The following is a 22,314-nucleotide window of genomic DNA, read 5'->3' as shown; positions in this document are numbered from 1 at the left end:
TCCCCCTTTCTGATAATTGCAGGTGTAGATTGTTCTTAGAAGCCACTGCAGAAGGTTTCTGTTGGGTACCTTTGAAAAACTTTGTTATTTTGTGATTGGAAAACACTTCTGCTGTAGCTTGCTTACTGAACTACGATCACATAGGATACGATCTTTCTCAAAAGAGCACAATTTCAAAAATGTTAAGTAAAAGAAAGGTTAAGGAAAGGGAAAAGCTGACCTTCTGTCAGGACAGAACATGTATTGAAATAAGTGCTTTTGCTTCTACAGGTTGACACAAGGTTGTGATTAAATGCATTTTCAAAGCAAAAACTAAAAAGGCTTAGGAAACATAAGTTATTTTAGACAATGTTGATTGCATGGCTTCTTCGACATGCCCTGACAGTTCAGGGAGATGAAGCAATGTTGTCGTTTGCCTAAGAAAGTGCAAACCTCTGTCAGAGAATCCACCTGGGTGACTATTGCAGAGTCATGTGGGTCCGTGTGTGATCATTCGGGTTGGGCGACTGTACTTTGATCTAAACATGAGAAGGAGCTGTACCCATATAGGGCTCGGGTTTTGCTGCCATTAAGTCAGCTGCTCAAGATCTACCCCTGCAGACTGCATCAAAATCCATCATCTCTTTAGACATGGAAGAAGCGATGGAGAGGTGGGAAGGTGATGTGGGATAGTGCTGTTGCAGGATCATTACAAGGGCATCCTCCACCCTTGCTGCAAAGTGGAAAGTGTTGCTGACCTGAATGAAACAGGGCTCAGCGCTAACCTGCTTTGTTGGAAAGCACCAGTATAAGAAAAGGAGCAGGAAAGGTGAGGGAGATACCTGGATAAACACGCCAAAGAGTTCAGGTCTTTGGGATAGGTGGCAAAAGGATGTTTCTTTGGGAAAGGATTAATTTGGGAAGGGGTTAACCAGAAGCACCACCAGAACTGGTACTGCACTAATTTTATAGTGGATTTAAAATACCTGCTTCCTCAGGGTGTTTATAAATTGATACTCTGATGCTATGAAATACAGATTCAGGTTGAAGTTTCGTATTTCTGTATTAAATAAGTCACATTCAGGTTGTTACATTGGTATAAACACAGAATAAACCTTGCTGAATTCAAAGCCTGGGGTGGAGTCCTACTTTAACAAGCAGCCTTCTTCAGAGGCAAAAGGAGTGTATTTTTGAAGCTTTGTTGTTTTGGCTTATAAATAAGCTTAGCTAGAAGTTTTAATGTTGTGTAATTCTTTCATGACCCTTGAATTTGCAGCTGTAGGATGTATGTGAGTGCTCAGATCCCTTTAATCTGGTGTATATACATACTCTTTGATTTCAAAGGGGAATGCTGTTCCCCACATGCACCGCCTGTTCTTCTGACAACTTGGAGACTAGCCCCGTTGGACTGATCCTCTGGATACGTGTGAAGCCCTTGAAATATTCATTATAGTCTGTGGTAGTCTGATATTGGTGAATCATCTTACAGTCCTTTACAAGAAGGTATTTTTTTCAGCCTGATAATAAAACTGCAGGCTTTAGTTAAGCAAATATCCAGTAATAGTTGTGCTCAGCTACCTTCTGCTTAGCTTATTGCTAACAGCTGTGTAACTGCTGAGATCTGCATCATTTATTGTCACAAATATTTATAGTTTGGGTCTTTCCTCTTGTGTGTGCTTCCTATGTAAGTATCAAAAAAAAATTTGTTTCCTTAATGTAAATATTTAATCCAACACACAGAGACCTGTTAACCTTTGGATTGAGGAGGTACCCATCAGGGATGCTCTCGGTGTATTTGCATGTTGCAGAATAAATCACCAGAAACCTGTCAAACCCCAAAGAGATATGCAAATGCCTGCGTCTCTTTAATCTGGCGTGTGTGTATCCTGTCTGATTTGAGATGGGAGTTCTAATCCTGTGGGAGCGATGCAGGAACTCCTGATGCTACGGCAGCGCTGCGAGAAATTACGAGCCAGCTGGTGTCCAGGTTTGAGGACCGTCTCTATTGTTGCTCAGGCCATTTTGTGAAGCTGGGAAGAGCCCCAGGTGCAGGGGGCAGCTTTTGAATCTGTAACGGAGTGTTCCTGCCAGTCCCCTCTCTTTGGGAGAGAGGGAGCGCGCACATATATATGGTTGTGAATACATTATACATGTGCTCTCTCTTACATAGAATAATGCTCTTTAGTTGGTAGGCTTATGTTTTGTAGGGAATGTGAGTGGGGGTACTATTGAAACCCATCGTTAAAGCACCATAAACGATAATCTCCTGTCTTGATTTGAAAGAATAACAACTTCTTTCTCCATGCAAAATGATTATGCTCTTGTTTTCTGTAATTGGGTGCTCAATGTCCCACATTGTCACACCAAGACACCATCATTTTCAGAGTCGTGTTGCTATACCCATACATTTTGCTAATTCTGTTTCCTTTTGCATGCACTTTCCTCTCTTTATTAGACCTCCCAGACCTTAGTATACTCACAGAGACTGTAGGTACTACAGCGTGTTCAGCTGTGATGCAGCCCGTGCCTAATCCAGCCTTGCTCTGCTCAGTATGAAATACTCCATTTCTAATGTATGCTGGAACAGTTACGGAGGTCTCCAAAACAGCATGGTATGGCTTGCTCCATTACACGAAGTATTCTATTTAACTCCACAAAATTCCCCTTTATGCGAAAGGAAAATGTAAAATATGATAACAGAACTCCTGTTGGCTTTGCATGAGATGTGTGCAATGACCAAGAAGGCTCTTGTGTCTGGGGTGGCTCTAAATGGTTTGTTCTGGAATTAGCCTCTCTGTAGTCAATGACAACTCACGCTTATTTAAAAACGAGAGCAGCCATTACGTGCCTTCTACTTATGTATTCTTAATGTGCCAATCAACCTGGGATCCAGGCACTAAAAGATTAGTGGATTAGTGGTAGAGAGGAAACACTTGCTTAAATGCCAGGTAATTTTAGGGTTATTTAGATCTCTGTTCTCTGCTGCTTCCATCTCTACTAGCAGGGCACTAAAATAGCAGGCAAAATATGCACTTGGGGTGAAAGTGGACTTCAATTTCTTACTCACCTTTTTGTGCATGTCTCCAGCTCCTCTTTCAGAGTCCCACCAGCTCTTTTCAACCCTGTTTCAGGCCAGGAAATGTGCCTTGTTCCTTTTTGTGGCTCTCTACGGTCTTTTTATCTTTAGGGTCTAAAAACATCCCAGAAACGTTTATTGTTTTTATATGGGTATCTGCTGCTCTGCAGAGGGCTTTTTACTGGAGTGGCAGTGGAAATTTGAGGGGAGAAGGAGTAAGATGCTGGTTTTCATTGCTGGGCTTTGGCAAAGGAGATACTTTTAAGATACAGACCCCTTTGCACTGACCCTTTTTGCCTGTTTTGTGGGACTTCACCTGTGTTCTTTAAGAGATCTTGTTGATGACAGTGGAAGGTGTATCCTGGGGTTTAAGGCTGGGTTGTTGGGAGAGCAGGCAACCCCAAAATACACTGGAGATTAAACTTCATAGAAGCCTTGAAGTGGTATTTTTGGGGTGCACAAAGGTTAGGAATGCACCTGCAGAATCGCCTCCATTTTCAGATGTCTGTGGGAACGAGTGGGACAAGGGAAGAAAGGGTTTGAGGTGCAAGGGCATTTGCAAGCTGAAACCAGAGACAATTATTTTTCTGGCCTTCTCAATGGAGATCCACCTTTACAAAGATGCCTTGGCACCTAATAGTCCCCAGGGCGTTAAGGGAAGCCAAAGGATTTCGTTTCTGGGCTCCCCTTTGTAGGGATCTAAACTAAATCTAGAGGCATGGTAGAAACACTGCTGTGCTTTCAGTTTTCCATCTGGAATCTAGTTTGGATCCAGAAATTAGTATTGATCCACGCCTTTGGATTTGAATCCTGACACTTTACTGTGGCGTGGTGATTGAGTCCTGGTTTCAGCTTTCTGTATTTTCAGTAGACTTGGAAACTGGCCACAAAATGGTCAGCAGTGATAAAGCACAAATCTGGTTGTTTATGCTTTGTCTGAAATGTATAGAGCTCTGCTGCAATGAAAAAAACTAAAGCTGTATCTAACTAGCCATGGTTTACTTAAAGTTTACTTAAGCGTAGAGAATATTTTTCATGTGGCTTAGATGTGCAATTACTGTGCACTGATAGCTTCTTAATGATCCCTTCTGTAAACTCACTGGCAGCAGCCTGATCTTCAGTTTCTAAATGCAGGTGGTGTTGACCAAGACATGTAGGTTCTTGCAAAGATGTTTGTGGCGGAAGAGGTATTGTAACTGAATAGTTACAAGAACTGATCTTTCTTTCAATATGATGATATTTTTGCCTCTTAACAATGTTCTAACACTTTTAGTTGACAAAATTTTATTGTTGTTTTTTTCAAGAGCTAATCAGAACTGCATCATCCAGCATGTCATATAAATGTCTTGTTCCTTCAGTGGCAGGTTTGCCCACAGTAGAAGCATTTGCAGCAATATGCTATCTCCAATTATTGTAGTACACCTGGGTTGAAGCATCTGAGAGCAATCTCCAAAATGAAATGGTTTCTCAGGTAGCTCTTAAGTGGAAATATCAGCTCGAAGGGCCAATACGGCTGTGTGGGCAGCGGATCCTCATCTGCCCGCATCTTCATTCCTGCTCACCACTATTTTCCATCTGGGAGCTCTGGTAACTTCAAACCTTGCCTGTGGGTGCTTGTGACTTTTCAGTGTGTGGAAAGTTTTTGTCTTTTCTTTTTCTAAAAGGGTTCAGTTGTTGAAAACTGGCGGAAGACCGGCTCTTGGGAGACTGTCATAAGGACAATTAATTGTTGGCAGAAGCTTAAACAGCAGTTTCTCAAAACCCCCTAAACTAAATCGGTTTGTGCTACACAAGGGAGTGTTTCTACTTCATGCCAATGAAAGAGCTTTCCTGACTACAAGAAGCAAAGTTCTTTCTTTGCTGGACCCCCTTCCCATCAAAACCACATACAACTAAGTTTTCATAAAGCTTAGCAGCTGCAGCTTTGACAGGCAAGCATTGCCTTGCTGTGACCCTTTGCTTGTAAAGGGTTTGCAAAAAAGGTAACTCAGTACAGTGAGGAGCTAATTCTGGGTCCACGCTCTCTAAATCCACCCCTTGCCCCACTGATAAAACCAGTTGTCTAAACCTTGCAGGTGTGGGCCAGCTCTTCAAGGAGTGTGAAAAGGTTGTCCCTGCCCAGGCTGTTTTAAGTTGCCAGCTTGAGTGCCACTGTTGGGTTGTGGATTGTGCTGTTTGAAGAAGAAAAATCTTCAGAAACTGGGAATAGCTTCCTTCTGGAGAGTGCTGATGGATGTAGAAGACAGTTTTGCAGGCTGGGTTCTGTGTGGCCGATAAAAACAACCATGAGTACTTTGTATCCTCTTTGTGGCTCAGCACATCAAGGGACAGCCCTTGGGGACATCAGAAAGCAAGGGCTTCCTTTAAACCAGAAGAGTCTGTTGCCCAGTGTAACAGTGCTACGTCCAGGGAACCGAGGCCTCAAGCTTCTGCAAGTTGAGGGCAAAAAGGAGGCCGCCAAAAAGCAAAATCCTGAATCAGGCGTAGCTGACTATTCGAGCTGCAGGACGGGCATCTTCATGCTCTGTTTATGTCAAAGTTGATTAGTGCTGAAAATGGTCCAGGCCAAATTAAGCTTCTTTCTTTTCTTGTACTGATTTGCAAACCGAGCTTAATTACGGTGGCAGAAGGTGATATCAGTGAATTTATTCACACTCTGCTGTTGTGTAAACGCAGCTTTGGTAAAACTGCTTCTAGCTTCAAGTAACAAAACACCTGAAACTTGCCATCCTGATGAGTCAAGGGGGACTAATAGCGCTGCATGATATTATGTGCATTGCGGAGTGGTTTAAAAAAATCTGTCTCAATACAGGCCAGTTTAAAAGACAACTGAATGTACTGTAATTATAAAAATAAAGAATGAAAATAAAGCTGCTTGTTCTTGTACTAAAAAAGCCCCAAAGCAAAATTTACTGAAGAATTCCCCTTTCTTTCCTGCATTCTTGCACACAAACCTGAACAGTAGTGGTACAAGGATTTTTAGGATGACACGTTCTGTTTGTTCGTGGGGGGTTTTTTTCTTCCCTTTTCTCATCTCCAGAAATACCAACTGTAATAAAGCAGATCTTAAGACAAGACTCTTGTGTTACTTCTGTCCAAGGGGAGTGGAGGAGAAAACCTGCTTTAAGATTCATTTGAATTGAAAATGATGTTTGTGTGTTTCCAAAACCAGTCTGAGAATGTGGCATCATGTTTTAACACAGAAATCAGGTACATTTGAACTTGATCCTGCCCTTGTAAATGAGTAGAAGGCGCAAGCGTGAAAGGAGTCCTGTGCAAAAGGCATGACTGGATACCTCATTCTGCATTCAGTCCATGGAGGGAGGTGAACATGTGAAACGGGTGTTGCACTGAGTAGGAAACCGTCCAAGCTTCACAGAGGATGTGATGGCATCTAAAAATGCTTTTTCTTCCTTGGTGGTTCAGCCTAAGCCTGCAGGCAGGTGCCTCTTGCTCCAAAGCCAGGGATCCCCTCGCCGTACGGGCTTTGGCATCCTGCTGTGTTTAAGGACCTGAGCTGGTCTCTCACTCTTGCTTGAACATTTTTTTGCTCTGCCATCGTTAATGTTCTTCTGGGAACTGAGAGATGGATTTCAGACCCTTCGGTTTCTTATGGTTGCGTATATTACTCACTTGCTATGTAACTAACTGAAAGGTTAGCAGGCAATTTAAGAATAATGATGTATGAAACTTAAATGAACTTTTAATTATTGCTCAAATTGTTTTCTCTATTAGTAAAAATGTTCCTTCGTTCCATATCAAGCATTCAAAATGAACAGCAGATTTGAATATAAAAATGCAGTAAAAAAAGAAAATATGCCATTTGCTGTATATAAATAGGATAGACCAAGGACCTCTGGGGTGTGCTCTCTGCATACTGCCCCGCAGTGGATCAGGAGCCCGGGCGCCCATGCTTGGAAAGGCAGTGTGGCAGCACGACCAGAATGAGTGAATTCCACACACCTTGATTTCTAGAGAAAATAAAGGCCTGAGGTGTAAATAATTCCCTATATCTATAAGTACAGGTCCAGTTTTATACCCGCTCCACTGTTTCCTCCTAATCCGTTCCAGCCTTTGGGGACAGACCCCAAGGTAATCGTGCAGGAGTACCGTGCCACTGGTACCTGTTTATTAAACTCCCACCACCACCACACTGCAAAAAGTCACCCAAACTGACATAATTTAATCTATGACTTTTTGGATTTGACAAGATTATGATGCAATTTTGTGCAAAAGGGATGGCGTAATTCATACTTGTTTGCTGGTATAGTGGGGTGTTTGTGGTCTGTTGGCAGCTGGGACTGGGGCTATTTTAAGAAGCTGACAGTGTTGGTGCTGTATAATGTTACTCTGTAGGCAGAGAGCAAGTATTTTAATCAAGGTCAGAAGGAAGGGATGATGGCAAACTAAACTGCTCGTGTTAGTTTTTAGCCTTTTTCTCTTTATTTAGACTTGTGCAATAACCCTTAGGTGAACAAATCTCCTTTTTAAAAGGATTGTTGAAATACTGAGCCTTTTCTAAGTGTAATTAGTTTGTGGCAATAGTCATATTCCATTACATTGTGTTTGTATAAAGAATTAGGCTGTACAACAGTGTTCGTAGCTCTGTATTTGTATCGCTGGTGTCAATGATCTTCTGCGATTTGACTTCTTCTGCAGGAGTTTACTTAACTTCTGTGACTGTTTAGCCATAGGATTGATGATGATAAACGGTCAAAATACTGAAACGGGTAGCAAAACCAGAACCTGTCCTGGCACATCAGGCTATGCATCCCTTCACCAGCTGTTACGTCTTTCCTTTCTGCTTTTCCTATTGCAGAGGTGGTGGCTAAGTCTGTGGAAGCTCGGTGCCAAATTCCCTTTGAATGATAAAGTTGTAAAGGACTTTTGGGGAGAACTGTGAGGGCAGCCTGGCAGAGGGGCTTGTAAAGGCACTGTGGGTATGGGGTAGTCGCCAGCTTTGGCTCATTGCTGTTAACCAGGAGAGTTTGGAGTCCTGATTGTGGCAGAGATTATGCTTTTCTGGACCAAGTTATTAAATGAATGCTCTGACAATGTGTTCCCAGAAAATCAGTAGGCAATCGTTTGTTTTGTTTCCTTTAATTTAAATATTTATGCTACTTTTTAGTTCAAACAGCTCAAAAGTAGAATGAAATAGCTTAAGACACCTGGAGTGGAAAAACATTGACCTGCAGACTTGAATATGGGTTACCTACAGGTGCCTCCTAAAGAAACGAGAAAATTATCCTAAAATACAAATTCAAATCTAAAAATCTTTATTGAAAGAGCTCCTGTGCCCTCTGCCAAAGGGCTGCCTTCCCAGAAAATACAGCCTTGGCAGAATTATCTGGATCCTCTGAACTGGTGCCTAGATTAACAGCTCAAGTAGGAGGCCATGGTGGAAATACTCTGAATTTACACCTAGAAACTGAATGACCAGAGAGGTCAATGGTATTGCAGCTTTAATATACACTCCGGGTTTATAAAAATAGATTTAACTCGAGGAGGATTGCGTAATGCCTTTGCGTAGCATACGAATGGGACTTTTTTGACGAAGGAATGCCATGGTGTTTGTGAAAACATTTTTGTTTTTCTGCAAGAGATGAGCAAACCAGTTGGAAGACACCCCAGTTAGACATGCCAGCAGGAAGCTCTTCCATTACCAGTGCCTATTGGGGTAGCTGTTACTGGAAGAGATTAAAATTGTTCATCCAAGTTATAAACATAGCTTATTTATTCAAATCTTTGTCTAAAAACACCCTGTTATGAGACAGAAATGAGGAGCAGAACTATTGGGTAACTTCAGAAAGTCCTGAAAATGGCATGCAGTACAGCATTGAAGGTGTAACAACATGGCTAACAGTATTATACTAAAGAAAACCTCTTGGGTTTAGTTCAACACCAGTTAAAGAACTGTTGGTTTTCCCCCCTGAGTTTCACAGGCTCTGGAACGGCTCAATATATGAACAAAGCTGTCTTTCATAATAGGGAAGCTGTACAGCAGCATGCTGTTTGAAGTACTGAGAATTTAATCTTGTTACTAATTTTGACAAGTATTTCTACAATGTCTGTCAATGCATTCGACACCTTTATAGTAATACAGTTGTGGAGGGTTTTATTTATCACATGGATTTACCCTTTGACAGTAGTGGGGGGAAAAGAGGTTGCAAGGGGGGAGTGTTTTAATGTCTGCTTCACATTTTTCCCTTCCCCAGTACATTTGTATATCTTTTCATTTTGTTCATACTTGCTTTTTTTATCTCTGTTTGTTATGTTGTGTAGTCTTGTACAAATGGCTAGAAGCAGATCTCCATGGCAAGAGCTCAGATACTGCAGACAAAACCTCAGGTAAAGAGGCATTAAGGACAAAACAATCACCAGGCCCTCTCTCTCTCTTTATTTTCTGTCTTCCAACTCCCCTTGAATCAAATTAAGGGTCAGAGTTTAAAAACAAAACCAAAAATCCTCAACTTTTTCATTCTTTCACCAAATTTAAATCAATAGCTGATAAATTTTAGTCTTTTTCTTGAAGCTCTCTTGGCAGATGTGCTTCCTCTCTCCAACGAAATGCCACTAGTGGTGTCAGGTATATTGGTGGACATACAAATTGCTAGATCTTATTGTGCTTGGTAAAGACTGAACAGTATCTTGCGTGAGGCTGTATTAGAGGATACTTACCAAGAAATCTGACTGGGCTTAGTTAAGTAGATTTGTGGACGAAGGGTACTGAAAGGTCCAGCTCCACCAATTTCTGCTACAGAGACCCAAAGGTTCCTGACACCTCAAGGAAGCATGTTTTGCAGTCTAGATTTAAAGAGCAATATTAGTGAGGTCCACTCAGACACCCCAGAAAAAAGCCAAATCACGTAGATGTATTGATAGGGTACACAACCCACTAGGGCTTCCTGCTTAAATATGATCCATCAATTCTTGCATGTTGACGTGCAAGAGGTAGGTTAGACCCTGTTCACCCCTCCTGCCCGCCAAAAAAGCCACCACCATCTTACAGACAACTCAGACTTTAAAATTTTGGAATGAAAACTGTTTTGTCTGCCTTGTCCCAGTCCTCCCTTTGATATCATTTCCCTCCTCCGCTGTAAGATTATGAGAGTATGTGGTCAGAAATAATGCCTTTGAGTTAATGTCCTTGAACACTGACTAGCCTACCACTGCCGCTTTGGTGTCATGGTGAGGCACAGAAGAAAAGCAGCAGAGCACAATTTCTGCACTACTTAAACTAACCGTCTCCTGAACCTGACAATTAACAGCTTAGTTGCTCCCCAGCCAAGCACTATTCCTGTCCTCACGTTGTTTCTCTCACTCGCTCATTGTACATCACTTGCTTCTCGTGCAGGGTCATCCAGTTATCCAATGCTTAACAAAGTTCTGTTTGCAGGGAAAGAACATAGCTGGATGTGCTGAACACTTTTAATTAGAAATAGCTATCAAGGAGGCTGTCACCATGAGGTGCAGTACTGTGCATAGTCATGCTCCCAGTATGTTCCTCTAAAGGAATAAAAGATATTTTTATTTCTGTGGTCACAAGCATTCTTGTCTATGTTCTGGAGCTTGGAAGGAGCGACAGACAGCTCGCGTTCCCTGGACCAGAGGGTGTGGGTGGAGGATGCCTCTGCCTATTTAGTACGTATTTTTGTATGCCTCCGTAGCTGTGATGATTAAAACAGATCTTAAACCTTAAAATCGCTAAATTTTTAAATATGATCACTCATATGAAAGCCATCAGGACTGACAACCTCACAACTGTAGCTGCATTTCCCTAGTAATTTTATCCTTCATCCAAAACACAGAAGATGCTTCTTCTCTAATTTTGAGAAATCTTTTCATTTTGAAATTAAATTAGCATGGTTTTTCTTGATCTAGCACCCATCACTTTACCATTTCCTTTTAATTTGAAACTAAAGGTCCCTTTAAAAAGGAGTGCCTTTAAGGGAAAGTGCAAGTTGTTCAAAAGTTACATAGGATGTAGTATCTGATTGAAATGGAACTTGAATCTGACACATTTTACACAATTTTGAAAAATACTTGAATTTTTTTTTTAAATATCCTGAAAGCAAAAGGAGTCCATTCAAAACCAAATTTTTAATTCGCCTCTGAGAGGCAGCTTACCCTATGAGAGGTGCTGTTTGCATGAATCGGTACCACGCATCAAATACGATGTTTCTGTCTGTATTCAGAGCACTGTTATCTGGCCATTAATATTTTAGAATATGGATTCAATTCGCATTTGATACTTGCTTCATTTTTAGTGTGCCTTGCTAATCCTGTTTGGGAAGTTAGCAAGCAAACACTTAAAAGCATATAGTAGATTTAATGAAAATTCACCGTTTGCCTAGAATAACAGCTAAACAAATTTTATCTGCCACGTGTGACTCAGCAGCTCAGAACTACCGACCCTGAGAGTTGGTAGTATCAGGTACCCTTCGGTCCAGATCCCTTCCCTCATGTTTGCCAAGAAGCTTTTGCTTCCTGCGGTTCTCTTCCAGCTGCTTGTCAGCGTGGAGCTGGCTGTCACGGTCCACGTCTCTCATCTCATTTTGGTGAGAGTCGGGGTGTTTCCTGCTAGTTTGGCTAAAGGATGACACTTCACCCTGACATGCGGGCTGCCTTCTGTCGTATCCTTGTACTGTTTCTTTCCTAAATTATGCATCTCCTTTAAAAGCTTACCCTGCCTGGCTTCCCAGGGGCAGCTTTGTGTGGAGGATGCGATGTTATTCCCTTTGATTGATTCACTCCAGTGTGGTTTCTTGGCTCTTTTCTTTTGTCTCATGATCACTGATTGAGAAAATTGTATTTTCTGTGTATGTGTTTTACCTTTAATTTCTATTCTTTTTAAAACCACCATAGTAGTAAAATGAAAACCCTGCAGGGACTCTGCAAAGGTAAGTTATCTGTGCCATTTACTTTCTTGGATAAAATGAATCCATGTTGTCAGCCTACTAGAACATTGTTACGCTGGGTTTGGAAAGCTGGATTTCTTAAAGCAAAACTTGTGCTTCATAAACAAAAATTTTCACACCTCTCCGACACCTAAATGACTGCACGAGTATTTGCAGCAGCATACAAATTATTGGTCATTTCCAAATGCTGATTGAAACCCTCAGTTTTTCATGATTACAATGGTTTATTGGCAAATACACCTTGTTCCTCTCCACTGGTTCCAGATGCTGCCAGAATATTGCCCATCAAGATCGGGGGGTGGTTTATAGGGAAAACGAGACGAAGGATGTTCAATAACAAGAACAGCAAAAAATCAGGGCCTTCCCCACTCTTATATCCCCAGTGATATAATTTTTGGTCTGACTTGGAAATAAGTACAGCTTTATCTGGTGGGGTTAGTTAGTAATTGAGCCACCAAACGAGGAGAGGAGGATATTTTCCCATGGAGAAGCCTTCCAGGATTGCTTCCCAAATCTCTCTGAGCAGTCTGATGTGCTTCCAGAGTCTGCCAGTGCCTCTGTAACGCCGAAGGACAGGTTAAAGGCAAGGCAGCACCTGGCACCATGCGGCAGCTGCCCTCTCTGCTCCACCACAAGCTTAGACTGTGCTACGAAAACAGATAGGTAAAGCTACCACATGTGTAACGCTCCACTTCAGGACGCACGTGGAAGTTATTTAGGTGAAAGCCGGGTGGTTTGCTGTCCCACTCAATCTAAGGGCACAGAGCCATGTCCCCTGAAATGCCACATGTCGTAGGTGTGCTACAAGTGGGGCTCACCCGAGCATGCCCAGCACGCAGGGAGCCCAGGTGAAGCCTGCCCCAATTTCTTTGGTGCCTGTAAGTGCGCACAAACGTTAGAAACAGTAAATGACATGATTAATGTGCATTGCTGCTGGACTCCCATTTACAGTTTTGTGCTAATACCAGATGATTAATCGATTTAGTTGTTGACTGTCATCACTGCAGGCTATTTTTCAAGCAAAAGGTGTTTTTAAAACACCCGTACAACGTAGATTGGAAAAGTGGCCCCCAAAAAACCTGCGAGGGGCTCCACTGGTGGGTGAACTGCAGAGGTGATGAGTGCCTCTGAACCACACAAATTACCCAGTTAGCATCAATCAGGTTACGTTAATGTTTTTTGGTTATGAAAAAGGAAACCTTTAAAGAAATTTGGACTCCCGCAATGACTTTCTGTTAGCAGTGGAGAACTTAATGAAGTCATCCAGATGCTCTTCAAACTTTTAGTAGAAGCAACCAAAGAAATTCAGCATCAAAGAGCTGCCTTTCTGCTAATTCACTGTTGTAAGGTAAAGTATGTCAGGTGTGAAGATTGAAGATCTAAATAGGAAATAACCTCATGCATATTTAGTTGATTATGCAAGCACATTAATTACTGTTTGATACTAAGAATTAAAAATGTTGCCAAGTATGTTTAAGTGCATACCTGGAGAGAGAATTTTTACTGGCTTTGCTTGTTGGGATTTTTATTTTGTGAAACGTCAGAAATCAGTGGATGACACTATATCTTTATTTCAAATGCCTCTTTCAAAGAACTTCTGGGCCAAAATAAGAGGTTATTCTGCTGCCATGTTCTGTAATAGAGTAATGGTCTCTGGTTTTGTGTACTTCAGTCTGAGCTTTGTAACCGAGCATGGAGAGGATCTTCATAGAGCTTGTGCTCTGGACTGCCATAGCAGCTGGTGGCAAGTCTGGTCCAACTTGGCAGATGTGATGAGCTAATCAGCTAAACCCCAACATGTCTCTTAATTTGATCCAGTTTAGCTGATACCTTCAGTTTTCTTTATTTCTGTGATGCATACGCTTTTGCTGGATTTCTGGTTTGCCTTGAGCAATTCCAGAAGCAGGCTGGATTCCCCTGCCAGAGCTCCTCACATCTTACCACTTGCATTTATCCTGCCCCAGGAAATATGGCTGCAGCGTTGCATCATCTTGGACCTTTTCTCCTCTGAAGTACAAAATATCCTTGTAGAAGCTTATTTGCTTTTCTCCTTCCCCCATGGTTATCCACCAAAATCAATGAGACAGACATAATAGTAGAAAATATAATGCTGCAGTGTGTCTAAATAATGTGTTAAAAATGAGCCATTGTATAAAAATACCCGTATCCTTAAAAATCCCAGAGATCTCTTGGGAAGGAAAAGATTTTTAAACCCGTTCTCTGAATGCATTTGAAAGCAAGTGCTGTCAGAAGAGCTGGCTAGCTCTCCTCCACCTGGCTCCCCAGCTCACTCAGCACAGCAGCTCTTGCAACGGGGCGAGGTGCAGTCCCAGCACAGCTGACTCGCGCGTCTCGAGGAATTTCCACCTGCCTACACACATCCTTGTGGGGGGGAGCTCCAGCATAAGCCTCCGCTTCCCCTTCCCAACCAAGTGGGCGGCTGGCATTGGTGTAAGAAATGCCTGACCTTCGCCTCCTCTTCCTCCACCTGCCTCTGTTGTGCAGGTGCCGCTGCAATGGCCCTGGCACTGCAGCCCCTGAGAGACAGTGCGGGTTCTGCCCTCTACGTTGAAGGTGTGTTAAGGGTTTCATACAGCAAATGGTTTTCAACCCTCCTAAAACTTTGCCTGGAAAACTTTTACCTTGTGAATTGCAACTGTGTTTTTCTCCGTTATCTTGTGTTCCCCTCAATTATCTGCAGACCCTAAGTTCTGCCAGGCAAAGGCTGAGAAGCTCTGCCTTCAGGTATCAATTTGTACAGAAATTTCCTTGGATTAATTCACTCTGAGCCAAATGATTGTGTAGACTGTGCTTCTCAAGGAGCAAAGGGCACGTGCCAAATGGCTGTGACCTCAGAAACCTTCAGGTAACTGCCAAATTGTCAATTTTGCAACATCACTCGGAGGCTGCTAGCTGCATGAAGGTTGAATTGTCATATGTAATTCAGCAAGCACAAATCATACCCGCAGTCCATGTTGCCTTCAGAGAGGGGTTAGTGAGGTTAGTGACTTGTAGTTTAACTTTTCTGCAGGAACGGTGGATTGCCTTTAGAGCTTGCCAAGCGATTGAATATTTTTTCATCCAAAATAACCTCTCATTAAAAACATTAATGAAATATTGCCTCTGTCTCTAAGTATAAAGAGAAATAATTTTATTTTTTTTAAAGAAAAGAAATCCAATTCTATTTCAGTAACATACTTTTAAAAGTATCTAGGTAACACTAAGAATTCCCAAAAGGCGCCTCTGAGTGCAAAGTAAGGTTTGGCAAAAACATTTAACGTTGTAAACTCAAGGCTTTCATCCCATTCTCGCCTCTCAGGTGAGAAAGGAACTGAACAGGAAAGACCCACTTGTAGTCTTTAAAGCAAGAAGCCTGATATTAGTAACCTGATATCTGAGAAAAGTGTAGTAGATGGTAGTATAATGAATCGTTTTTAAGAACTTTTTATTTTGATTACTGTGTTGCATACTGTAGACTATCCAACGATGGAAACTCCATTAGCAATATTACCGTGAAATACACTATTTGTATGCTGATAACTGGATGCATTTCTGCTTGAAGTCTAATTTCAGTCTTCCTCTTTGCACTTGCTGTATTCTTTGTGTGGAAAAAGTCTGTCCTTGAAATTTGATGTAGAAAAAAATATGTTCAATCTTCACACAGGACTTGTGATATAAAAAAGATCTATAATGAAACCTTGAATAATATATAATAGCTGAGAGGTGCTCATACTTTTTATTGACCATAAGACAGTTTCTAACAAACTTGAGGGAAAGTCCTCTTTCCGCATCTAAGTAAAGCCATCTCTAGATATTCAAGCTATAGGGAAAGATGGAGAATTCAGCTGATTGCAGGGCCTTTTTCCATAAAACTCCAGCAGTAATTTTTCTCTTAATGATATATTTCCATGCGGTAAATACTGAGCCGGAAGCTGTGTTGCAACGGTAGTAAGATTTTGTGAGAAGGAGGGCAAGATCAGACTGAATGTGTACCTTTTCTGTTTCTCTTTTAAAAGTAATACATCTGTTGGGAGTGAAAATGCCCTTCAGATTTCACAAAAAAACCCCAAAGTGAAAGTAAGCTGCCCAGGCCAGCTCTCTCTGAAGCCGCACTTCTGTGACAAGTCATTATTTCTTCATTTGTTGCAGGAGAGAATTTCGACCAGAGTCCCTTAAGAAGAACCTTCAAGTCCAAAGTTTTGGCCCATTATCCTCAGAACATTGAGTGGAACCCCTTCGACCAGGATGCCGTCAACATGGTAGGTAGAGGATCTCTTTTCTCAAGCTGTTTTCTGTCAACTTCCAACTCTCAAGTGGTTCCTGGGTTGTTTACAACCAGCCGATGTGATGTGATGAACAAGGTGCTTCTGCTAGGACTAAGTGCATCCACTAGGCATGCTGGTTGAAAAGCTGTAGAGGAAGAGGTATTGTGAGAATACAGAATACTTTCAGGTGTAACAAAAGTAAAATACTGCATTTCCCTCATTAGTTCTAGTTAAGTCTACTGCATGATGAAACAAGTCTAACCACCAGCTCAGTGACTGGCTGAGAAGGGGTGTAGTCACCCAGGATGCATATCCACAGCTGGGAAGGAGGCAAACTAGGGAATTTTTAAGGTACTAATATCCATGTGAAATTTTTGAGTACAAAAAACCCTGATGCTGCATATAGCAAGGGAGAGAGGAATCTTTACGGAGAAGCTGGAGCTTACCTAAACCACGGCTTTTGTTGGGTGGTCACTTCTAATGGCACCTCTGCACTAATGCATCTTCTATACATCTCTTTCCTCTCAGCTAAACTTGGTGTGAGTTTGTCTGTGTGGCTAAGTCCAATGAACAGGAGAGGGAGGAGAAGACAGTTGGGGGCGGTGACAACTAAAGACGGATGATCCACTGGAAATTTTCCCAAAGAGTTGATATTCAAAGGATGTTTCCAAAATCACCAAAGCACTTGTTAAGAACGTGTCCTGACAAAGACAACAGATTACTGGTATTTGAGCTTCCCAGTACAGAAAATGCTATTTGTTTTATAACTTAAAAGTAAACAGTTGTCGTAATAATAACGTTATTACAATAACATTATTACAATACATATTATGCAATATTACCGATACCAGCTGTTTTCAAAACTCTGTATTGGGTCTAACTCAAAATGGCAAAATTAGGGAACCCTTTCCCCCCAGCCTAGTTTAGATGTGCTTCACATTTGAGGAGGGTAGGACTACATACTAGCTACTTCAAACCAGAACTAACCTCAGTGTATGGTGCGGGTATGAAGTCAAGAGAATCTCCTGGCCCTTACTCTGATGGAGAAACAGGGAACACGTAAAAACCACAATAAAATGGCTTTTGTAAATGCAGTCTGAATTACATTTAGTTCACATTTGAAACTTCTCTGCAATCATGAAGGTGTAGAAATCTTCAAAGTTCATCTCAATTTCCCCTGAATTTTATTTTTTAGCATTGTGCCAAATATTTAACATGAAAACCCAGGAGCTGGAAGTAGCAGTGATGCTGAGAGCTGATACTCTCCACTGCACATGCATAGAAAGGCAGAGATGAGCCTACTACCAATATCAGTCACTTTGCCCACTGACAGCTGGGGATTTCTGTCCTCTGCTTCCAAACGTGCATTGATGGAGACAGTGCGGTATTTGGGCAGGTCTCCACATCACTTTGCCTATACAGAAGGCATGAAGGACTCAGAACGATGCTTCATCAGCACAGTTAAGATGGTAATAACTCAACTACCAAGGCTACTTATGCCTTTTAGTTCTGCCTTTGAATTGGGAGTGTTCAGAGGAGAAGTGATGGGGGGTGTGCAGCAGGAATATGGCAGCAAGAGGTAATAGCTGGAACTGCTGCATTATTTGTCTCTCACATTACAGTTGAAAATATCTAGTATTCATGAAGTGCGATCATATTATCGGACAAAAATGGAATACCAAAACCAGCAAGAGACCTATTAAAATAAAATAATTGAACTGAGCTGCATTCAGCTGAAATCAAATAGCTGAAGAGCACATCTTTCATTGGTACTGTGTCTTGGAGGAAAAAAAGCATTTACTAACAGCAGCAGTATTTAATGGTCTTTTAAATCATCTTTTGGAAAACTTCTTTATTGTTTTGATCTGAAACATCATTTAAAGTAATATCCACCTCCACAGAATCCCTTGAGGCAATTATTGGCCTTTCTGATCTTGCCTTGCTGTATTAGTTCTGCCTATGTGTTTGCTTTATGTGAGCTTCCAGAAGCAATTTTCCTCAGAGAAGAAAATGCATAAATCCTTGAAGGTTAACTTGTGAGAACTCTGGCTTTGCTGGATGCCTAAGGAATTTCAATTGCCTTCTGAAACCATCCTGTCGCTTTAAAAATAACCCCCTGAAGTCCCAAGAAACCACTCTGCCTACGGGTCATGTTTTTTCTCCCTTTCAAAGTATATAGAGTTCTCTTTCATAGGGAAGTATTTCTTTCCCCCTCACTGCTTTTGTGATTATCCCTGCCTAATGTCGCATACTGTCTTCCGTGGCCATTCCGCAAGTAATGTGTTGTACCAAACTGAAGTTCTCAGTAGAGAGGAAAGTGACATTTTTAGGAAATAAACCTCCTGTTTTAGCCCTCTGGTTCATCAGGGTATATAAATCTTTGCCTGTATTTCTGAAGTCCAAGGAAGCATTGTCCGTTTAACGTGTCAAATACTGAAATAAAAGAATTAAAGGTTCCCCAGTGTAATTTGAAGGAGCAGGTTTTAATACAAACAAAAGCATCTTGCTCTCCACCCCCTCACCCACGGTGCAATTTGGGTATGGAGCTTGCTGCCGTGGCATGTTGTGAACTTGAAAAATATACGGGGGCTTAAAAAGTGAAATAAAGGATCTAATGGAGAGGAGGTGAACCGGTGATAATGGACAGTGGTCTGGAGGGGACCTTTGGTTCAGAAATATCTGCAACTGGTGATGGCTGGGAGGAGGGAGAAGGGAGGGATTACAGTGTGTGTGTGCGTGTGTCCTGCTTCCGTGTTTACGAAAAGGGTATCTCCTACTCATCACTTCTAGAGATGGGGTGTGCATTAGTTGATATCTTTTTGTCTGTCTTTGTGCAACTTCCTTTTGTTTTTACAAACCATGTTGATTATAAGCCTTATTGCAAGTATGAGTTAATTCCACATTTTTCTGCTGATGGATATGTTTAAATATAAATAGGAAAGTGCTCTGAAAGCCAAAAATCCTGTCCTTTGGTCTATAATCTTGGATAGTTTTCTGTGTTTATACAAAGATGCAATAAAGGTGACCGACTGCCTTCTCGCCATTAGTCACCCAGCTTCACCAGCAGGCAAAGCTTTCAACCCCCCTAGCACGTCCCAAGCTGCTCTTCCCCAACACCCTCCTGGGGCTCTCATGTGACAAACACAGATGAGATGGGAAGTGATTAATGTCCGAGGCACTAAGATTAAAGTTTTCATGCATTAACTGCAAATTTGAAGCTTTCTGTATTGCTGGAAAATGAGCACAGGCCCTTCCTTTTGATCTTAGCTTCTTAAGTGACTCTTGGTCGTTCCTCCCTGCCTCGGTGCTTTCCCATCTTCTTTCTTTCTCTGCCTTTTCCTGTGTCTTCTCGTAGGTCTAACGACAGCGGCAGTCTCTGTGCTGGGGTTTGCAGCCAGGGTCTTAAAATGTCAATATTCTGCATATGCTGGGCTGTGGCTGAAACTTAATAGATGGGTGTCCCTTTGTGTGTGTATACTCAGTATATAAAGGACGAGGGAATAATAATTAAGACTTGGAGGAAATTTATTTAATACAGCCTTCTGAAACTGTCTCAGCTGGTCTGAATTTCCTTGATATTTATCTGTTCTTGATTGTACTAGTACCTATAATTTGTTTATCCAGGCATTTTTCTGTAAAGTGAAGAAAATATAATCTTTGATAGTGTTGAGATTAAAACCTGTGATTTGGGCCTGATGGGTTTTGATAGGGCTATAGCCGCCATTGAATGTCCACATTCTAGAAATAAATTTTTATTAAGAAAACCTGCCAAAAAATGAGGTTAAGAGATATTTATTGTGCAGAATAAATTTAAATAAAGTGTGAAACAAGGATTTTTCTACTACTTCTTTGTTGGAGAAGCCTTAACCATGGCACTGCTGTTAAAGCTTCAATAAAAACTATAAACCTTTTGAATGCAAATGAGGCTGCTCTTCAAAAATGGTTCAAGCTGCAATTTCATGGTTTATGTCAGCAAAGCCCATCAATTGAATTAAATTCTTCTACCAACTCCAGGCTACTTATTTCCCTATACGTTACCTTTCAGAGGAATACATAAGAGCTGTCCCAGATAACTTAGGGGCTTGCTAGCATGTTGTGAAATGAGTCTGGACCACTTGCCTAAATCCCAGCTGGGCTGGTAGCAGCTTTATCAGGCTGTCAAACGGTCTCTGCACGGTGCGCTGGTGAAGTTCAGGATAGGATGTGCCTGACAATATATAATTATTTCTCTTGACTTCTTCCACCATCAGAAGAATTTACTCCTGGTCAAGGTGGGACATTAGGGGATGCACTCAGTCGTGTGTAGGTTCACATCCCTTGGGAAAGTTGGCTTCCAGGGTTGCCTTTTGGAACAGGAGGAGCACTTTGAAGGGTCTTCCTCTCTTCTTTCTTTTTATTTCTTCAGATGGAAGGTACAAAGGAAGCTTTAATTCTTCGTTTATAAACATACTGATTTAGCTAGAACATAAGGAGTTTCATGCTGATGCACATTCAAACAAGTTTTGCTGGATGTTTGTTATTTTGTATTAGATGGCTGATAGAATTCCTGAGGAATGCCTGGAAAAATGCCTCGAGTTATCACTAGGGCCATGTTTCAGAGAAACACCCAGTGTAGTAGAATCACTGTAAAAGATTCCCCCCCACCCCACCCTTCTTCCAATGTAAGCTCTTTTGTAGCACTTAAGGAAGAAAGTAAATGTAATAGCTGTCAGTCAATTGTTTTGCTTTCTTTTAAGAAAATTAGGGAAGATCAAAGAATTTCAAGAAGTCTGTAATTTTAATTCAGTGGTATAAGATGCTCCCTTGGCTCTCTGATTTTAGAGTACTGTGGGAACAATATATGCGAACGAGAACAAAACTGGATGTCTTTATATGATGCTTAAGTAAATGAGACAAAGGCTACTCAGTAGTGAAAATAATTTTACAAAGTAATGAAAATAAGTCATAATAACCTAATAGGTGGGTGTTTTTGGAGGGTGTTTTCAGAGGGTGTTTTCCTTTCTTCAGTCATGCCTATCTCTTCTTTTAAGTAGCGTGAGTTTTAGGCTGTTTGTTCTTGGGCTACTTTTCAGGGGGATTATGTTTAATGAGAAATGGCTTGTTATGATGTGGTGGGAAAAAAGAATGTGTCTGTAAAGCAAAAGTAACAAAATATAATTGTAGCTTAGATAACTATATCTATTTCTTTTCTCTTTTCTTAGCTGTGTATGCCCAAAGGGCTGTCTTTCAGGACGCAGGCAGATAACAGAGATCCGCAGCTCCATTCATTCATCATCACCAGAGAAGATGGCTCTCGTACATACGGGTTTGTGCTCACATTCTACGAGGAGGTCACGAGCAAGCAGATCTGCACAGCCATGCAAACGCTCTACCAGATGCACAATGCAGAGCAATACAGCAGTGTCTGCGCCTCCTCCTCGTGTAGCATGGACTCCCTGGCTAGCAGCATCGATGAGGGCGATGCCACTTCCCTCGCCAAGCTCCAGCGGTACAACTCCTACGATATCAGCAGAGACACGCTGTACGTCTCCAAATGCATATGCCTCATCACCCCTCTGCCCTTCATGCAAGCCTGCAAGAAGTTCCTGATCCAGCTCTATAAGGCAGTGACCTCCCAGCAGCCGCCGCCTCTGCCCCTGGAGAGCTACATCCACAACATCCTCTATGAGGTGCCCCTGCCACCCCCGGGGAGGTCGCTGAAGTTTTATGGGGTTTACGAGCCCATCATTTGCCAGAGACCTGGGCCCAACGAGCTGCCACTCTCTGACTACCCGCTGCGGGAGGTTTTCGAGCTGTTGGGCCTGGAGAACCTGGTCCAGGTTTTCACCTGCGTTCTTCTGGAGATGCAGATCCTTCTGTACTCACAAGGTGGGCACTCGTCTGGCGATGCACGTTGGGTCTGTTCCCAGCGGGCAGTTCCTGGGCAGCTGCAGCCATAGGAGCTAATATAAAGCTGTTGATTTTCAGCGGATTTGTGAAATGTGAGAATGTAATGAAAAAATGTGAGAGAAATCAGTCTGTCTTAATGAAAGCACTAAATAATTGTTTCTTCCAGGCAGTCTAGATACTGCTTGTT

General features: G+C 41.9%; 1 protein-coding gene across 1 annotated transcript in view; it reads left to right on the top strand.

The window, feature by feature from the left end:
- Nucleotides 1–14,489: 14,489 nt before the first annotated feature.
- Nucleotides 14,490–22,314, top strand: part of DENND5B (DENN domain containing 5B) — a 63,972-nt gene continuing 56,147 nt past the window's right edge. The window contains exons 1-3 of the mRNA XM_009288399.2: nt 14,490–14,547; nt 16,099–16,232; nt 21,440–22,106. Coding sequence (XP_009286674.1) covers nt 14,490–14,547; nt 16,099–16,232; nt 21,440–22,106 — 859 coding nt within the window. The remainder of the gene's footprint in view (nt 14,548–16,098; nt 16,233–21,439; nt 22,107–22,314) is intronic.

Source organism: Aptenodytes forsteri, unplaced genomic scaffold (assembly GCF_000699145.1).
Source record: "Aptenodytes forsteri isolate BGI_AS27 unplaced genomic scaffold, ASM69914v1 Scaffold56, whole genome shotgun sequence".
In the NCBI taxonomy this organism is placed as follows: Eukaryota; Metazoa; Chordata; class Aves; order Sphenisciformes; family Spheniscidae; genus Aptenodytes; species Aptenodytes forsteri.
This window is presented reverse-complemented; position numbering and strand designations above follow the sequence as displayed.